Raw genomic sequence first — 20,019 nt, forward strand, 5'->3', positions numbered from 1 at the left:
CACTTGAGGTCAGGAGTTTGAGAGCAGCCTGGACAACATGGTGAAACCCATCTCCACTAAAAACACAACTATTAGCCCAGCGTGGTGGTGCATGGCTGTAATCCCAGCTATTTGGGTGACTGAGGCAGGAGAATCACTTGAACCCAGGAGGTAGAGGTTGCAGTGAGCCAAGAAGACGCCACTGCGCTCCAGCGTGGGTGAAAGAGGGAGAATCCACCTCAGAAAAAAAAAAAAAAAAAAAAAATGCAAAAAAAGAAAAGAAACCCAAAAGAGAAAAAAATTGCGAATTGTAATTTTTAAAAAAAAATCAGTAAACTGGGAGGCTGAGACGGGAGGATCATGAGGTCAGGAGGTCGAGACCATCCTGGCTAACATGGTGAAACCCTCTCTCTACTAAAAAAAAATACAAAAAACTAGCTGGGCGAGGTGGCGGGTGCCTGTAGTCCCAGCTACTAGGGAGGCTGAGGCAGGAGAATGGCGTGACCCCGGAAGGTGGAGCTTGCAGTGAGCCACTGCACTCCAGCCTGGGTGACAGAGCAAGACTCTGTCACAAAAAAAAAAAAAAAAAAGTATGTGGATAGGGACAAAAGATGAAAGTAAAAGCACGTGATACATCTGGCTAGTGCAATATGCATGTTTTTACATTTCTAATATTCTTTGCTCTTATTATAATGTTTGTTCAATAAAATGGAGAGATATAAAATATTTCAAAGGCTAGTATTCCTTTTCTTCTAACACATTCTCTTCATCAGGTCAATTTTCTCAAAATCTTCTCAATTCCAGCTTTCTCCATGATCAAGTCCAAACCTGCTTCTTGGAGTTTGCACCTTGTATGTTTCATAGCCCCTTTCTCCCCCATTCCCAGGTCATTCAGGCACCAGCCAGGTCAGCCTGCTTGAAGTCTAACCCTTCTCACCTTGACAAGAGAAGGGGCGGTTTGGGCTCTGTGTTCTTTATGTTTCTATTCTACTCCCGGGAAAACAGAATGAGATTGAGTTAATAATGATTGAAGTATTTTTTAAGTGTGAGAGGCTGGGGGAATTTCGCTTTTCTAATTGGTTCCTGCTTTTGCCCAAGGCTCAACAAAAATAACTCCAGTTTGAACCTGGATGTGAAGACATATAGTCAGGAATGTTAGAAACTGAAAGGACAGGGCTGGGTGGAGAGTGCGCGTATGTTGGAGGTGGGGACATGATGGGGGAGGTTAGAGTTGGCGAAGATGATGGTATAAAGGGTCCCTCTTCCAGATCTCCACCAGATTGCTCAGGAGCCGCCTTCTTTCCGCACACAGCCAGCGAGTGAAACTTCTCAAGGCGCTACCAAGCCCTCGCCGGGCGGACTGCTGGAAACGAAGCGGCAGGATGGGGCTGGGCTTAGGAGCCTTCTGTTTTGTAAACTCCAATACCTGGGTTTCCTATTTCAGGTATAGGTAGAATCGAGATGACAGGAAACCAGAAGCCCCTGGCTGGGGCAGGGTGGTACCCTTGTTTCCCAGTGTCAAACCGCGCCACCAGCAGGTGCGAGGGGACCGCGGAGGTGATGGCAAGGAACTTTCTCCCCAGTTGTAAACCTTTCGCGGAGACTACCTCAGTATTTTCTCTGCTTCGCAGAGGCAGGGAAACCAGCTGGGACAGAGTTGAAGGCCCGGCTCCTATTGGTGGGTTCTCCAGCCACCGCCTGCTTCCGCCCACCCCCGCCCTCTCCAGGTGCAGCTCATCTCCCGCCGCCGCTGGGTCGGGGAGGGGGCAACTCTCCAAGCACAACCTGCGCTGGGTCACTCGGCCGCGCTGATTCCCAGCCCCCTGACAGTCGGTGGCACCCGGGACCGCTAAGAGAGGTGGTGGGAGGGACTGGTGAGGGGGAGCTAGACTGAGGGGTCCTGCTCTCTTTTACCCTTTCTACTGGAAAAGAGGGTCTACGGGGACTGCAGGCATAAGTGCCAGAGGTGGGCTATTGCCCGCAGGAGGGACCAGGGTAGGACGACCTAGACCCCTCTCCTACCCTCCCCCAGCAGGCAGTACCCCCTCCACGCCCCCACCTGCCCGGTCCACGCTGAGCTCACTGACAACTCGTGCGCTCCCTGCCCTGGAGCTGCGACCCCCAGCGCCATGGAAGCCGCTAACCTTTCAGTGGCCACCGCCAGCGTTGCCCTTGCCCTGGGACCCAAGACTTGCAGCAGTAGCCCAAGCCCGAGCGGGATACTCAGTTCGACCCCGGGTAATGCCGTCCTGCCAGGTCGGGAGCCGCCCTTCTCTGTCTTCACGGTGCTGGTGGTGACGCTACTAGTGCTGCTGATCGCCGCCACTTTCCTGTGGAACCTGCTGGTTCTGGTCACCATCCTGCGGGTCCGTGCCTTCCATCGCGTGCCGCATAATTTGGTGGCCTCGACGGCCGTCTCGGACGTACTAGTGGCAGCGTTGGTGATGCCACTGAGCCTGGTGAGTGAGCTGTCTACCGGGCGACGTTGGCTACTGGGCCGGAGCCTGTGCCACGTGTGGATCTCCTTCGACGTGCTGTGCTGGACGGCCAGCATCCGGAACGTGGCGGCCATCGCCCTGGACCGCTACTGGACCATCACGCGCCATCTGCAGTACACGCCGCGCACCCGGCGCCGCGCCTCGGCGCTCATGATCCCGCTCACCTGGGCGCTGTCTGCGCTCATCGCCCTCACGCCGCTGCTCTTTGGTTGGGGCGAGGTGTACGACGCTCGGCTCCAGTGCTGCCAGGTGAGCCAGGAACCCTCCTATGCCGTCTTCTCCACCTGCGGCACCTTCTACCTGCCGCTTGGCGTGGTGCTATTCGTCTACTGGAAGATCTACAAGGCAGCCAAGTTTCGGCCGCCGCGGGAGAGCTGTGCTGCCGTTGCCGGCCACCATGCAGGTGAGGGGTGGGCTGCGCAATGTTGCTTGGGGAAGGGTTTGCTAGAGAAGGAGGCAGCTTGACGAATGGGAGAGTGGGCGGAAGCTTGTACGATTGGAGTGCGCGCCTACCTGGGGCGCACGAGGAAAAGTTTGCCTTCAGTTCTTCTGAAGTGTGCACCCAGGGGCTAGTCACCGGCGCATCTGGCACGCAATCGGGAGCTTCGCCAGCCGCGTACTTGGTGCGCGCAGAGGAAAAGGTTTCACCATCTGCACATTAGGGAGCTCGATCTGACACCGACCCACGGCGCACGATATGGCCGGTGGGGCTTGTAGGTTCAGCCTTTCTCAGTAGCGATGAGGGCACACCCTGTTACCTGCACTATCTGTTGTTTTCCCCCTGAAACGCCCCCGTCCATGTGAGTCCTGCAGCCGCGACTTCCTGGTCCCAACTAGACCTAGAGGGGATGCAGTGGACTGGGAATTCGTCTTGCAGAAATTCCTGTGGCCAATCACGCCTTATTTTCTGTCTCTACGGTACCCCAGTCTATCCCCTGCAGTTCAGAGACTATTCCCCAACTCTATTAGCCAGCACCCTGCCAAGGGGAAAAGTGAGGATTTTAAAATATAATAATCGGTGTCACTTTACTTTTCTTATCTCAACCCCAGAGCTATCCTCTAGTGATTTAGGAAAGAGAACCATGGATTCAAATCCCAGCTTGGGACATTGGCACAGTTGCTTAATATCTGTGGGTCTCATTTCTTCATCTTTAAACATGTTCATTCCTCATTCATAGGGCTCTTGGTGAGGATTACGTGAGATGAAGAATGTAGAGCCCCTGGCATAGTGGCTGGCATACACTGGGTGGCAGACTGGCTGGAGAAAGAAGGGGTTCAACAGGATATTGCCCGGCAATCCATACGGAGCAGGAAGACAATGCTAGAAATGTAATGAGATGAGCAAAATTGCAATCGGCAGATCTTCTCTCACCGTATTTATTATTCTGTCTGAAGCTTTCTGCCTTTTGGCCAGGATCTAATAGGTGCTCAGCATCCTTCTCACTCTGGAAGCCTCAACTTTCTCTTTTGAGGGTCTCAAGTATTTGAATTAACATGCTCCCAGTCCTTTAGATTAACCGGATTTATTGCCCTTTGCAGATACAATACATGGGGGAGGGAAGCAGTGCATAGAAGAGGAAAAAAAAACAAGGAAAGTTTTTTGTTGCTAGTTTTGTTTTAATTTTGGAAAATGAACTCAGGTACTTAGGCTACCAGACAAATACATGCGATTTTAAAAGTAGGCCTTTTTTCTTCTTCATTAAATGGCAGAGGAATTTTGCAGCATAAAATAGGAATGTCAAGACTATAATTGGAAAGTGTTGGTGAGGGAGAGCTTTATTCAGAATTAATGATGTTCTTTGAAAGGTCCCTTGGAAATGCCTGGGGTGATTATAGCTTTTCTGTCTGATTGCCAAGGTAGGGCTGACTTTTAATAGCTGCATCAATCCAATGTGCAGTTAGAGAAATTACAGTGAAATGGATGCCGGAAAAGCTTGCCAAGCCTTATTTTAGTGTTCATTTTTGACAGCTCCCATTCAGGCAGGTGACATAAGGAAGAGGTGACTGGATGAGAGGCTGGACAATCTGGAGTGTCCGTTGGTGGATAGAGAGAGCTCTGAGAGGCAGAGGAAGTATTAAAATGTAGCCACTCCCAGCAGGAGGACCTGGGGTAAGCCCTTCCCCACTTTGGGCCTCAACTACTCTAGCATGCCGTATTGTTCTAAGTCATGTCTAAGGGCCTCGAATCACAGGATGCTGAGATTGTAGATGGAGTAGTATTCAGTTGCATGCTGCTTCTTTGGGTCGCAGCAGGCCCTCACTCAAGCTTCTGGGTAATGTTCCTGAGTCCATGTTGGCAAGCCTTCTGGCAACAAGACACCTAAACAAAAGCGTAAAACACTGTGCCAGAAATACTTTCTCTCTGCTTTCTCCCACCTGCATCTTTCTACACTCCATGGGAAATGAGTTGGATTGAGTTTAGGCTCTGCAAAGTGTCTGTACTGTTTTCTGTAGGGAACAGGAGCCTATATGAAGCTTGAAGGCCTCTGTTGATAAGGCTGTGTAAAACCTTCATCTTTTTCAGAATTCTGTGTCTAGGTCCCAACATTAAAGTATTATAAGAAAGGGGTCTTATCAGAATGTACTTTTTGGGCAATGATTAATCCTTTGGGGCAAAATGCAGTTTTTGAAAGTTGAGAGGGAAAAAAAATGTTTACTGAGTGAATTGTCTCTTCCAGACACATTTCTGATGCTTTGCATTCACCCTTTCATTTCATTCTCACAATTCAGTAAAGTTGGCATTAAGTCTGTATTAGTCAGGATAAGCTAAGGCCTGCTGTGGTAACATGTAACCCCAAACCAGAAGTTTATTTCTCTCTGACTTAAAGTTCAATGTGGGTCTGGTGGCCCACCTGCATAGCTCTCTTCCAGGCAGTCTCTCACGAATTTGGGCCACTTATCATTTTTAGCTATGCTGTCTTGCACATTTGTCTTCCCAAAATACTGTGGGAGAAGAGCTACATATGGAGATATACCAGCTTTTCACTGCCTTACCCTGAACTGGAAACATGTCACCACTATTTGCAGACCATTGGCCAGCCATTGGCAGTGAATTGGAGCGGAGCATGTGGCTATCTGGTGAGCACTGTCTTTGCCAAAAGGCCCTCATTTTACAGATGAGAAAACTGCAAGAGTAAACTGTGGTAAGGCACCACAAACCTAGTTCATCCAAAACCACACAGTTACTGGGTAGAGAGGCTGAAGGTTGTAGCAGATCTAAGAATCAATGTTTTCGGCCAGGTGCAGTGGCTCATGCCTGTAATCCCACACTTTGAGAGGCCGAGGCAAGCAGATTACGAGGTCAAGAGATCAAGACCATCTTGGCCAACATGGTGAAACCCCATCTCTACTAAAAATACAAAAATTAACTGGGCGTGGTGGCACACGCCTATAGTCCCAGCTACTCGGGAGGCTGAGGCTGGAGAATCCCTTGAACCTGGGAGGCAAATGTTGCAGTGAGCCGAGATCGTGCCACTGCACTCCAGCCTGATGACAGAGCAAGACTCTGACTCAAAAAAGAAAAAAAAATCACTGTTTTCATTACTCCATGCTGTCTCCAGGGACTTGACTTCTGAGGCCTGCCCCTCTGCTCATGGGTGTCTCAGTTTGAGAGGAATGAGGCAGTCATAGCCCAGTCAAGGTGGGTCCCATGAAGCAGGATCTCAAAACTATTCATGTGAACTCTCCTTTCCAGGAGAGCTGAACACAATTGAGCACAAAAGCCTTGCCTGCTTCTGTCAGGGGACAAGTTTAATTCCTGCTCTGGTGTCCTTTCTTTCAACATGTTAAACTGAGACTCTGAGCATCCCATGTACAGTATAATCTGCTCCCCACCCCAAAGCAACCCCCATGGGTTACAATTACTTCCTACTGCCCTTTGCCCTTTACTGTTTAGAAAAGAAGAAACATTATTTCTTTGGCTTTTAAAATGTGACATCAAAAGGGTTTTTTTTGTTTTTTTTGTTTTTGTTTTTTTTTTTCTGTCTCTCTTTTCTTTGCTATTGCTTGTTTGACTTCTGTGTGCAATTTGATGCTGGGACCTAGTTATCCATCAGGCGTAGTCATACTATTTAGAACCAGAATTCTTTTAGGGACCCATAGAAATGTTTTAATTTCTTTTAAAATTAGAGGAAAAATGAATATAACACTAATGAATATATTATAATGAATCCAGTCTTGCTTATACTTGCTTATAATAGTCTTTAAATTAACATAATTTTAAGTATTTCTTAATGAAGGAAGGGATACATGAAGGCAAAGATGTCTAGGGACCACACAAATTATAATGAAACCTTGGTTAATATCTTACCCTCATTCTTTTTTTTAATTGTACTATTGCTTTCTTTTAAAAGTTTTTAAATATATTTTTTAATAGCTTTTGGGCTACAAGTGGTTTCTGTTTACATGGATGAATTATATCGTGGTTAATTCTGAGATTTTAGTGCAGTTGTCACCAGACTAGTATCCCCTTCTAAGTCTCCAAAGCCCATTATATCACTCTGTATGCCTTTGCATATATTCATAGCTTAGCTCCCACTTATAAGTGAGAACATATGGTGCTTGGTTTTCCATTCCTGAGTTACTTCTCTTAGAATAATGGCCTCTTGCTTCATCCAAGTTGCTGTGAAGACATTATTTCATTCCTTTTTATGGCCAAATAGTATTCCATTATGTATATCACATTTTCTTTATCTCCTCATTCGTCGATGGGCACTTAGGTTGGTTCTATATCTTTGCAATTGTGAATTGGGCTCCTGCACTCATTCTTAATCCATATATACATATTGGGAGATAATGTACATAGTGGTTAAGAGAATGGGACTTGGAAACAAAGAGACATGGATTTCCATTTATTCGACTGCCACTGATTAGCACTTCAGCCAAGTGACTTAATCTACACCTGCAATTCTGCATATGTAAAATGGAAATATTACCACGTGTCTTATAATAATCTTGTGAAGAGCAAATGAGATTCTAGCATATGTGGAGTCCCTCAAATAGTAAACCATAAATAATAGCTACCGCATTACTTTCGTTATTTTTCTATTTCTCTTATAAATAATAAGAAAAGTATTATTTTATTTCTCTTATTGCTATTCCTTATAATCATAGGTAGATTATTTATTGCTTGTGTAGAAAATTATCCCACAGTTTAGTGGCTTAAAAGAACAAACATGTATTAACTCACAGTTTCTGTGGGTTGGGCATTGGGAATGGCTTAGCTGGGTGGTTCTGACCTGACATCTCTTTTGGCTGTAGGCAAGATGTTGCATGGGGCTGCAGTCATTCGAAAGCTTGACTGGGGCTGGAAACTTTGCTTCCAAGATGGAGCACTCACATGCTTGTTGACAAGAGGCTTCAGATCCTTGAGAAAAGGACATCTCCAAAGGGCTACTTGGGTGGTACCACATGATAGCTGACTTTCCCCAGAGCAAGCCATCCAAGAGAGTGAAACAAGGAGGAAATTGCAGTGCCTTTTATGACAGTCTCAGAAGTCACATATGATTATTTTCTACTCATTAGCAGTGAGTCACTAAGTCCAGCTCACACTCAAGAAAAGAGGAATTAGGCTTCATCTTTGGGAGAAGTGTTTTCCAAAAAGTGTTGAACGTGGTGTTCAAAATTACTTGATTGACTTACTGATCTTATGTATCAGGCAATGTCCTCTGAGGTTTCTAAGAATGAATAAGCAGTTTCCTGATCCCAGTGGATTTTTAGTAGATTATAATTATAGAATTATAAATGCAATAAAGTCTTATAAGTGCTCTGCTAGAAAGCTGTCCAAAGTACAATGGTATTTGAAAGATTTAATAGTGTATGGGAAAGCACTATGTAAATTGTAAAGAGCAAAGTAAATGTGAGGTATTGAGATTTAGGGTTTATGTCAACTTGGAGCATAGATTTTAGATAATGCTGTATTACATTGACATTTTGCTTGAACAATGACACACTGACATAAAGGTTACGTGCAGTAGGCCCCAAGTGACCCAAAATCTGTACAGAGCCATTTATGTTTATATGTTTATTTTAAACTGACAATAATCATATATATCTATGGGATACAATGTAATTTAAAAAAATTTTATATTTTTAATTTTTGTGAGTATACAGTAGATTTATATTTTTATAGGGCATGTGAGATATTTTGATACAGGCATGCAATGTGTAATAATCGCATCAAGGTATATGGGTTATCCATCACCTCAAATATTTATCCTTTTTTATGTTACAAACAATCCAGACCAGGCGTGGTAGCTCATACCTGTAATCCCAGCACTTTGGGAGGCCCAGGCAGCCAGATCACGAGGTCAAAAGATCGAGACAATCCTGGCCAACATGGTAAAACCCCATCTCTACTAAAAATGCAAAAATTAGCTGGGCGTGGTGGTGCGTGCCTGTAGTTTCAGCTACTTGGGAGGCTGAGGTAGGAGAATTGCTTGAACATGGGAAGGTGGACGTTGCAGTGAGCTGAGATTGTGCCATTGCACTCCAGCCTGGCCACAGAGCGAGACTCTGTCTCAAAAAAAAAAAAAAAATCCAATTATACTATTTTAGTTATTTTTAAATGTACAATAAATTATTTTGACTATATTCACCCTGTTGTACTATCAAATGCTAGATCATATTCATTCTATCTAACTGTATTTTTGTACCCATGAACCCTTCTCTTTTACCACCTCCCACTACCCTTCCTAGCCTCTAGTAGCTATCATTCAACTCTCTATCTCCATGAGTTCAACTGTTTAAATTTTTAGCTCCCACAAATAAATGAGAACATGTGAAGTGTGTCTTTCTGTGCCTGGTTTATTTCACTTAACATGATTACTTCCTGTCCCATCCATGCTGTTATGATGGGATATCATTGTTTGTATGTATGTACCACATTTTTTTAATCCTTCATCTATGAATGACCACTTAGGTTGTTTTCAAATCTTGGCTATTGTGAATAGCACTGAAATAAACATGGGAGTGCAGATATCTCTTCTATGTACTGATTTCCTCTCTTTTCGATATATGCCTGGCAGTGAGATTGCTGAATGATATGGTAGCTCTATTTTTAGTGTTTTGAAGACACTTCAAACAGTTCTTCATAGTGTCTATACTCATTTACATTCTCACTAACAGTGTACAAGGGTGCCCTTTTCTCTACTTCCTCACCAGCATTTGTTATTGCCTATCTTTTGGATACAAACCATCTTAACTAGGGTGAAATGATATCTTATTGTAGTTTTGATTTGCATTTCTCTGATAAGCAATGATGTTGAGCACCTTTTAGTACACCTGTTTGCTATTTGTATGTCTTTTTTTGAGAAATGTCCATTTAAATATTTTATTCACTTTTTAATCAAATTATTTGATTTTTCTCTATAGAGTTATTTGAACCCCTTATATATTCTGGTTATTAATCCCTTGACACATGGATAGTTCGCAAATATTTTCTACCATTCTATGGGTTGTCTCTTTGTTGATTGTTTCCTTTGCTCTGCAGAATCTTTTTAACTTGATGTGATCCCACTTGTCCATTTTTGCTTTGGTTGCCTGTTCTTGTGGGGTATTACTCAAGAAACTTTTGCCATATCAAATGTTCTGGAGAGCTTCCAATGTTTTCTTGCAGTAGTTTCATAGTTTGAGGTCTTAGATTTAAGTCTTTAATCCATTTTGAATTGATTTTTACATATGACAAGAAGTAAGGGTCTAGTTTCATTCTTCTGCATACGGATATTCAGTTTTCCTAGCACCATTTATTGAAAAGACTGTCCTTTCCCCAGTGTATGTTCTTTGAACCTTTGTCAAAAATGAGTTTGCTGTAGATACATGGATTTTTTTCTGCATTCTCTATTTTGTTCCATTGATCTTTGTGTCTGTTTTATGCCAGTACCATGCTTTGGGTTACTATAGCTTTGTAGTACAGTTTAAAGTCCAGTAATATAATTCCTCCAGTTTTGTTGTTTTGTGTTTTTATATAAATCTTAGGATTGTTTTTTCTATTTCTGTAAAGAATGTTGTTGGTATTTTCATAAGGCTTGCATTGAACCTGTAGATTGCTTTAGGTAGTATGAACATTTTAACAATATTTATTCTTCCAATCAATGAACATGGAATACCTTTCCATTATATTGTGGAAATTTCTTTTTCTTTTCTTTTTCTTTTTTTGAGAAGGAGTCTCACCCTGTTGCCCAGGCGGGAGTACAGTGGCATGATCTCGGCTCACTGCAACCTCTGCCTCCTGGGTTCAAGTGATTCTCCTGCCTCAGTCTCTCAGGTAGCTGGGATTACATGTCATCTTCAATTTCTTTCATTAGCTTTTTATAGTTTTTATTCTAGAGATCCTTTACTTCTTTAATTCCTAGGTAATTATATGTAACTATTGTAAGTGGAATAACTTTTTAAATTTATTTTTTCAGATTATTTGCTATTGAAATATAGAAATGCTACTGATTTTTGTGTGTTGATTTTGTATCTTGCAACTTTACTGAATTTGCTTTTTAGTTCCAATGGTTTTTCAGTGGAATCTTCAAGTTTTTCCAAATCTGCAAACAATGACAATGTAATCGGACTTCTTCCTTTCCTATTTGGATGCCCTTTATTTCTTCCTCTTGTCTGATTGCTCTAGCTAGGTCTTCCCATACTATGTTGAATAACAGCGGTGACAGTGTCCTTGTCATGGACACTGTCCTTGTCATGATCCAGTGTCCTTATCATGGACAATGTCCTTGTCATGTTCCAGATCTTAGAGGAAAGACTTTCAGTTTTTTTCCCATTCAATATGATACTAGCAGTGTTTCTGTCTTTTATGGCTTTTATTGTGTTGAGATATGTTATTTTCTATACCTAATTTTTAAAGGGTTTTTATCATGAAAAGATGTTGAATTTTATCAAATGCTTTTTAAATATCAATTGAAATGATCGTATGGCTTTTGTCCTTCATTCTGTTGATATGATGTGTCACATTGACTGATTTGCAGATGTTGAGCCATTCTCGCATCCTGGGATAAATTCTGCTTGGTCATGATGAATGATATCTTTAATGTGTTATTGAATTTGATTTGCTAGTATTTTGTTGAGGACTTTTGCATCAACATTTATCAGGGATATTGGTCTATAGTTTTTTGTTTGTTTGTTTTAATGTGTGTTTGTCTGGTTTTGGTATCAAGATGATACTGCCCACCACAGAATGAGTTTGGAAGTATTCCTTCCTCCTTTATTTTTCAGAATAGTTAAAGTCGGTTTGGTATTAGTTCTTTTAATGTTTGCTAAAATCCAGCAATGAAACCATTGGGTCCTGGGCTTTTCTTTGCTGGGATACTTTTTATTATGGCTTTGTTCTTATTACTTGTTATTGATCTGTTCAAGTTTTGGATTCTTTATGGTTCAACCATGGTAGAAGGCTATCCGTTTCTTCTAGGCTTTCCAATTTATTGGCATATAGTTGCTTATAGTAGCCTCTAATAATCCTTTGAATTTCTGTGCTCTCGGTTGTAACGCCCCCTTTTTCATCTCTGATCTTATTTATTTGGGTCTCCTCTCTTTTTCCTTTATCTGGTAAAGGTTTGTTGGCTTTGTTTATCTTTTCAAAAGACTAAGTCTTCATTTTCTTGATGTTTTTATTGTTTTCTTCATTTCAATTTCATTTATTTCTGGCTAGATCTTTATTGTTTATTTTCTTCTAATTTTGAGTTGGGTTTGCTCTTGCTTTTCTGGTTCTTTAAAATGCATCATTAGGGCTTTTTGTGAAAGGTTTTTTTTTTTTTTTTTTCTTTTTTGATGTAGGCAATTACACCTATAAATTTTCCTCTTAATACTGCTTTCACTGTGTTTCATAGGTTTTGGTATATTGTGTTTCCATTATCATTTGTTAAATAATTTTTTTTTTTTTCAGACAGAGTCTCACTCTTTCACTAGGCTGGAGCGCAGTGGCGGGATCTCGGCTCACTGCAACTCCACCTCCCAGGTTCAAGAGATTTCCCTGCTTCAGCCTCCTGAGTAGCTGGGATTACAGGCATGCACCACCATGCCCAGCTAATTTTTGTACTTTTAGTAGAGACAGGGTATCACCATGTTGGCCAGGATTGTCTCGATCTCTTGACCTCGTGATCTGCCTGCTTCAGCCTCCCAAAGTGCTGGGATTACAGGCATGAGCCACTGCACCCAGGGTATAAATTTTTAAATTCCTTCGTAATTTCTTCATTGACCCACTGGTCATTTGGGAGCATATTGTTTAATTTCCATGTTTGCATAGTTTCCAAAATTTCTGTTATTGATTTCTAGTTTTATTCCATTATGGTCAGAGAGGATACGTAACATAATTTCATTTTTTAAAAAATTAATTAACACTTGCTTTGTGGCCTAACATACTGTTTATCCATGAGAATGATCCATGTACTAAGGAGAAAAATGTATATTCTGCAACTGTTGGATGAAATGTTCTGTAAATATCTGTTAGGTTCATTTGGTCTATAGCACAGGTTAAGTCCAAAGTTGGTTTGTTGATTTTCTGTCTGGATAATTTGTCCAATAATGAAAGTAGAATGTTGAAATCTCCAACTAATATTGTTTTGTGGTCTGTCTCTCTTTTTAGCTCTACTAATATCTGCTTTATGGATCTGAGTGGTCCAATGTTGGGAGCACATAGATTTATAATTGTTATATCTTCTTGCTGAATTGAACCCTTTATTTTATATAATGACCTTTTTGTCTCTTATAGTTTTTGTCTTGAAATCTATTTAGTTGCATATAAGTATAGCTACTCCTTTTTATTTGTGTTCCTTTATTTATTTATTTATTTATTTATTTATTTATTTGAGATGGAGTCTCACCCTGTCACCCAGGCTGCAATGCATTGGTGCAGTCTCGGCTCACTGCAACCTTTACCTCTTGGATTCAATTGATTCTCCTGCCTCAGACTCCTGAGTAGCTGGGATTACAGGCATTGCCACCCCGCCCGGCTAATTTTCTGTATCTTTAGTAGAGACGTGGTTTCACCATAGTGGCCAGGCTGGTCTCGAACTCCTGACCTCATGATCCTCCCACCTCGGTTTCCCAAAGTGCTGGGATTATAGGCATGAGTCACTGTGACCGGCCTCCTCCTCCTCCTCCTCCTTCTTCTTTTTTTTTTTTGGTTTCCATTTGCATGGGATATCTTTTTCCATTTCTTTATGTCTATGTGCGTCTTTATAGGTGAAGTGTATTTCTTGTGGGAAATAGATTGTTGGCTCCTGTGGTTTTTTAAAAATCATTCAGCCACTCAATCTCTTTTGATTGTAAAGTTTAGTTTATTTACGTTCACTTATTGTTGATAAGTGAAGACTTACTTCTGTCATTTTATTACTTGTTTTCTGGTTGTTTTGTGGTCTTTTTTCCTTCCTTCTGGTCTTCCTTTTAGTGAAGGTGATTTTCTTTGGTGATATGTTTTAATTTCTTGCTTTTTATTTTTTGTGTTTGTGTTATGTGTTCTTTTACTTGAGGTTACCATGAGGCTTGCAAATAATATCTTATAACCCAATATTTTAAACTGATGGCAACTTAACACTGATTGCATAAGCAAACAAATAAGCAAAAAGAAAATGAATAAAAACTTTACACTTTAACTTTGTTCCCCTGCTTGTTAACTTTTGGTGTTTCTATTTATATTGTATGGTACTATGTCTTATAAAGTTGTCATAGTTTTTTTTTTTGTTTGTTTGTTTATCTTTTAGTCTTTCTGCTCAAGATTGAGTAGTTTATACACCACAATTACAATGTTATAATATTCGGTGCTTTTCTATGTACTTACAATTGCCAGTGAATTTTGTGCCTTTGGGTGATTTCTTATTGCTTATTAACCTACCTTCCTTCCTTCCTGCCTGCCTTTCTTTTCTCTCCCTCTCTTTTTTTTTTTTTGAGATGGAGTCTTGTTCTGTCACCCAGGATGGAGTGCAGTATCTTGACTCTCTGCAACCCCCGACTCCTGGGTTTAAGCGATCCTCCCACCTCAGTCTTCCAAGCAGCTAGTGTGAAAGGGTATCTTGGGGCCCCCAAATCACTAAACTAAAGGGAAAAGTCAAGCTGGGAACTGCTTAGGGCAAACCTGCCTCCCATTCTATTCAAAGTCACCCCTCTGCTCACTGAGATAAATTCATATCTGATTGCCTCCTTTGCAGAGGCTAATCAGAAACTCAAAAGAATGCAACCATTTGTTTCTTAACTACTTATAACCTGGAAGCCTTCTCTCCACTTCAAGCTGTTCCCCCTTCCCAGACCCACCCAATGTTCATCTTACATATGTTGATTGATGTCTCATGTCTCCCTGAAATGTATAAAACCAAACTATGCTCTGACCACCTTGGGCACATGTTGTTGGGACCTCCTGAGGCTATCATGGGTGCACATTCTCAACCTTGGCAAAATAAACTTTCTAAATTAACTGAGATCTGTCTCAGATTTTCTGGGTTCACACTAGGATTACAGGCATGCACCGCCACTCCAGGCTATTTTTTTTTTTTTTGTAGAGATGGGGTTTTGCTACATTGGCCAAGCTGGTCTCAAACTCTTGGCCTCAAGTGATCTGCTCACCTTGGCCTCCCGAAGTGCTGGGATTACAGGTGTTTGCCACCATTCCCAGCCTATCCTTTTCTTTCTGATTGAATAACTCCCTTTAGCATTTCTTATAGGACAGGTCTGGTGTTGAAATTTCTCAGCTTTTGTGTGGTAAAGTTTTTATTTCTTCATCATGTTTGAAGGATATTTTTGCTGGATGTGCTATTCTAGGATAAAAGTTATTTTCCTTCAGCATGATAAATATGCCATGACACTGTCTCCTGAACTGTAAGTTTTACACTGAAAAGTCTGCTGCCAAATGTATTGGAGCTCCCTTGTAGGTTATTTCTTTTCTCGTAATTCTTTTAAGATCTTTTCTTTATCCTTGACTTTTGATAGTTTGATTATTAAATGTCTTGAGGTAGTCTTATTTGAGCTAAGTCTGCTTGGTAATCTATAACCTTCTTGTACTGGGTATTGATATATTTCTCTAGGTTTGGGAAGTTCTCTGTTACCTCTTTGAATAAACTTTATACTTCTCTCTCTCTCTCTCTCTCTCCCTCTCTCTCTCTCTCTCTCTCTGCCTCCTTTTGAAGGTGAATAACTCTTAGATTTGCCCTTTTGGGGCTATTTTCTAGATCTTGTAGGTATGCTTCATTCTTTTTTATTTGTTTGTCTCTTTTGACTGTGTATTTTCAAATAGCCTGTGTTTAAGCTTACTTATTCTTTCTTCTACTTGATCAATTCTGCTGCTAACATACCCTTACATTCTTTAGTATGTCAGTTGCATTTTACAACTCCAGAATTCTGCTAGATTCTTTTTAATTATTTCAATCTCTTTGTTAAATTTATCTGATGAGATTCCAAATTCTTTCTTTGTGTTACCTTGATTTCATCAATTTAATTGATTTGGTGAAATCATATTTCCCTGCATGGTCTTGATGCTAGTAAATGTTTGTTAGTATCTGGACATTGAAGAATTATTCATTTATTGTATTATTCACAGTCTGGGCTTGTTTGTACCCATCCTTCTTGGGAAGGCTTTCCAGGTATCCAAAGAGACTTCAGTGTTGTAATCTAAGTTTTCAGTCACTACAGCCATATCTGAATTAGGGGGCAGTGCAATCCCAGTAATGCTGTGGCTCTTGTAGGCTTGTAGAGAGGTATCACCTTGGTGGTCTTGGTTAAAATCTGGAGGAATTCTCTGAATTACCGGGAAGAACCTCTTATTCTCTTCCCTTTCTTTCAAACAAACAAAATCGCTCTGTGCTGAACTACGTGGAGGTAACACAAGTACCCCTGTGGCCACCAGCACTGGGATTGTGCTGGGTCAGACTTGAAGCCAGCACGGCACCAGGTCTTGCCCAAGGCCTGCAATAACTACGACCTTGGCTACTGCCTAGGTTCAGTCAAGGCCCTAGGGCTCTGCAGTCAGCAGGTGATGAGGCCAACTAGGCTTGAGTCCTTCCCTTCAGGGCGGCAAGTTCTCCTAGGCTCTGGGCACATCCAGAGATTCTGTCCAGGAGCCAGGGCCTAGAGTCGGAAACCTTAGAAATCTACCTGGTGCTTTAATCTACTGCAGCCAAGCTTGCACCCAAGCCACAAGACCATGTTCTTCCCACTCTTCCCTCCCCTTTCCACAAGAGGAGTCTCTCTCCATGGCTACCACCACTTTAGGCCTGTGGCGAGTACTGCCTAGCTACTATTAATATTCACTAAGTCCCAAGGGCTCTTCAGTCAGCTTGTGGTCAATGCTGCGACACCTGTGACTCTCTCTTCAGGGCAGTGGGCTCTCCTCTGACCCAGGACAGGTCTAATAATGCTGTCCAGGAGCCAAGGTCTGGAATTGGGAACCTTAAGAGTCTGCTTGGTGCTCTACCCTACTTCGGCCAAGCTAGTACCTTAGCTGCAATACGAAAACTCCTTTACTCTTTCCTTTTCTCAATCAGAAGGAGTCTCTCCTCATAGCTGCCATAGCTGGGAATGTGCTGGGTCACACCTGAAGCCAACACATCCCTGAGTCTCATCCAAGGCCTATGGCTTGTACTGTCTGGGTATCACTCTTGATTATTCATGGCCCAAGGGCTCTTTAGTCAGCAGGTGATGAATCCTGCCAGGATTGGGTTCTTCCCTTCAAGGCAGAAGCCCCCTTCTGGCCCAGATGTGTCAAGAAATGTTGTCCAGGAGCTAGGGTCTGGAATGGGGGCCTCAAGACTCTGCCCGATGCCATATCATACTGTGGCTGAGTTGGTATCAAAATTACAAGACAATGTCATCTTTACTCTTCCCCTCTCCTCTCCTCAAGCAAAGGGGAGTTTCTCCTGAAACTGTAAGCTGTGCTGCCTAGGGTTCGCTGAGGGGTGACACAAGCAGTCCCTTGGCTGCCCTGGCTGGTGTCTCACTAGGTTACTTGCCCCCGAAGTCCACTGGCTCCAAGTCCAGCAAAGCACCAGGACTTGCCCAGGAATTATAGTCCTTGTGGCCAGACTGCCTTTTAAGTTTGTTTAGATCCCCAGAACACTTTAGGCCTGCAGTGGTGGGACTTATCGGAATTCACCACTGGTATGGGTGGTTCTCTATGGCTAGGCTAGGGTTGGTCTAAATGCTTCCTCTGTAGGCATCAGCTGAGTTCTGCGTGGCATTGCTTTCTGCTGTGACAAGGCAACACTGAGTTTTAATGCAAAGTCTCACAATCACTGCACTTTCCCTCCAACAAGCACACAGATTCTCTCTCCACACCACATAGCCACTGCCAGGGGACGCCGAAGGGGTGGTATCAGCAATTCTAGACTGTCTTTCCTTTCCTCTTCAGTGCCTCTTTCAGTGATATGAAGTTAAAACCAGAAACTGTGATCACTCACTGTGATGGCTAATACTGAGTGTCCATTCGATTGGCTCGAAGGATGCAAAATATTGTCCCTGGGTATGTGTGTGAGGGTGTTGCCAAAGGAGATCAACATCTGAGTCCGTGAACTGGGAGAGGCAGACCCACCCTCAGTCTGGGTGGGCACCATCTAATCAGCTGCCAATGTGGCTAGAATAAAAGCAGGCAGAAGAACATGGGAGGACTTGACTCAATGAATCTTCTGGCCTTCATCTTTCTTTCTGTGCTGGATGTTTCCAGCCCTCAAACATCTGACTCCAAATTCTTCAGTTTTCAGACTCTTAGACTTACACCTGGCCAGGGGCTCTTGGGCCTTCAGACACATCCTGAAGGCTGCACTATCAGCTTCCCTACTTTTGAGCTTTGGGGACATGGGTGGGCTTCCTTGCTTTTCAGCTTGCAGGTGGCCTACTGTAGGATGTCGCCTTGTGATCATGTGAGTCAATACTCCTTAATAAACTCCCCTTCATATATACATCTATCCTGTTAGCTGTGTCCCTCTAGGGAACCCTGACTAATACACTCACCAAATTTTTGGTTCTTATGAAGGTGCTTCTTTGTGTGGATAGTTGTTCAATGTGTTGTTCCTACAGAGGGGACAATAAATGAAGACTTCTATTTGGCCATCTTTGCTCTGCCTCTGAATGAGCAATGTAATGTTTTGGGATATATATATACACGTATATATACACATACACACATACACAAACACATATGGATATCAAGAAAATTAACATATTTATCACTTCACATGTTTTATTTTTTGTAGTGACAAAATTTAAAATATATTGTTTTAGCAATTTTTAAATATTCATCACATTATTATTAACCATAGTCACCTTGCTATGCAACAGATTTTGAAAGTTTTTCCCTTTATCTAACTGGAACTTTGTACCATATAGTCAAAGTCTCTCCATTCTCCAGTCCCCCTACCCTCTACCCTCCAGCCTCTGTAGCCACCACTCAATTTTCTACCTCTATAAGTTTGATTTTTTTTAGATTCCACATAAAAGTGAGATCATGGAGTATTTATCTTTCTGTGCCTGGTTTATTTCAATTGGCATCATGTTCTCCAGCTTCAACTATATTGCCAAAAGTAACAGAATTTCCTCCTTTTTTAAGCTAAATAGTATTTTTTATATATATATATATACACACACACACACACCCCATATATATCATACATATATACCATATTTTTCCTATTTGTCTCTTGATGGACATTTAGGTTGATTTAATATCTTGGCTATGGCAAATAATTCTGCAGTAAACATAGGGGTGAAAATATCTCTTCAGTATACTGATTTCAATTATTTTGAAATTGAAATACCCAGAAGTAGGATTATTGGATCATATGATAATTCTCTTTTCAGTTTTCTGAGTAACCTCCATACTGTTCTCCATAATGGATGTGCCAATGTAAATTCTCACCAACAATGTGCAAGCATTCTGTTCCACATCCTTACCAACACTTCTCTTTCATCTGTTGATAACTGCCATTCTAACAGATATGATGTGATATCTCCTTGTGATTTTAATTTGCATTCTCTGATTAGTGATGTTGATTTTTTTTCCATAAACCTCTTGGCCATTTGTATATCTTCTTTTGAGAAATAGCAATTGAAGTCATATGTCCATTTTTAATCAGGTTATTTGTTTTCTTGCTGTTGAGTTTTTCAAGTTCCTTATGTATTTTATTTTCTTTTATTTTTTCTTTTTTTAAATTATACTTTATGTTCTAGGGTACATGTGCACAACATGCAGGTTTGTTACATATGTATACATGTGCCATGTTGGTGTGCTGCACCCATTAACTCGTCATTTACCTTAGGTATATCTCCTAATGCTATCACTCCCTGCTTCCACCCACCCCACAACAGGCCCCGGTGTGTGATGTTACCCTTCCTGTGTCCAGGTGTTCTCATTGTTCAGTTCCCACCTATGAGTGAGAACATGCGGTGTTTGGTTTTCTGTTCTTGCAATAGTTTGCTGAGAATGATGGTTTCCAGCTGTATCCATGTTGCTACAAAGGACACGAACTCATCCTTTTTTATGGCTGTATAATATTCCATGGTGTAAATGTGCCACAGTTTCGTAATCCAATCGGTCATTGATGGGCATTTGGATTGGTTCCAAGTCTTT

The 20,019-nt window shown here is 41.9% G+C and overlaps 1 protein-coding gene across 1 annotated transcript in view; it reads left to right on the forward strand.

Annotated features, from left to right (window-relative positions):
• Positions 1 to 2,108: 2,108 nt before the first annotated feature.
• LOC112617173 (5-hydroxytryptamine receptor 5B-like) overlaps positions 2,109 to 20,019 on the forward strand; it is a 39,596-nt gene continuing 21,685 nt past the window's right edge. The window contains 2 exon segments of the mRNA XM_025373932.1: positions 2,109 to 2,830; positions 2,832 to 2,880. Coding sequence (XP_025229717.1) covers positions 2,109 to 2,830; positions 2,832 to 2,880 — 771 coding nt within the window.

Source organism: Theropithecus gelada, unplaced genomic scaffold (assembly GCF_003255815.1).
Source record: "Theropithecus gelada isolate Dixy unplaced genomic scaffold, Tgel_1.0 HiC_scaffold_15884, whole genome shotgun sequence".
In the NCBI taxonomy this organism is placed as follows: Eukaryota; Metazoa; Chordata; class Mammalia; order Primates; family Cercopithecidae; genus Theropithecus; species Theropithecus gelada.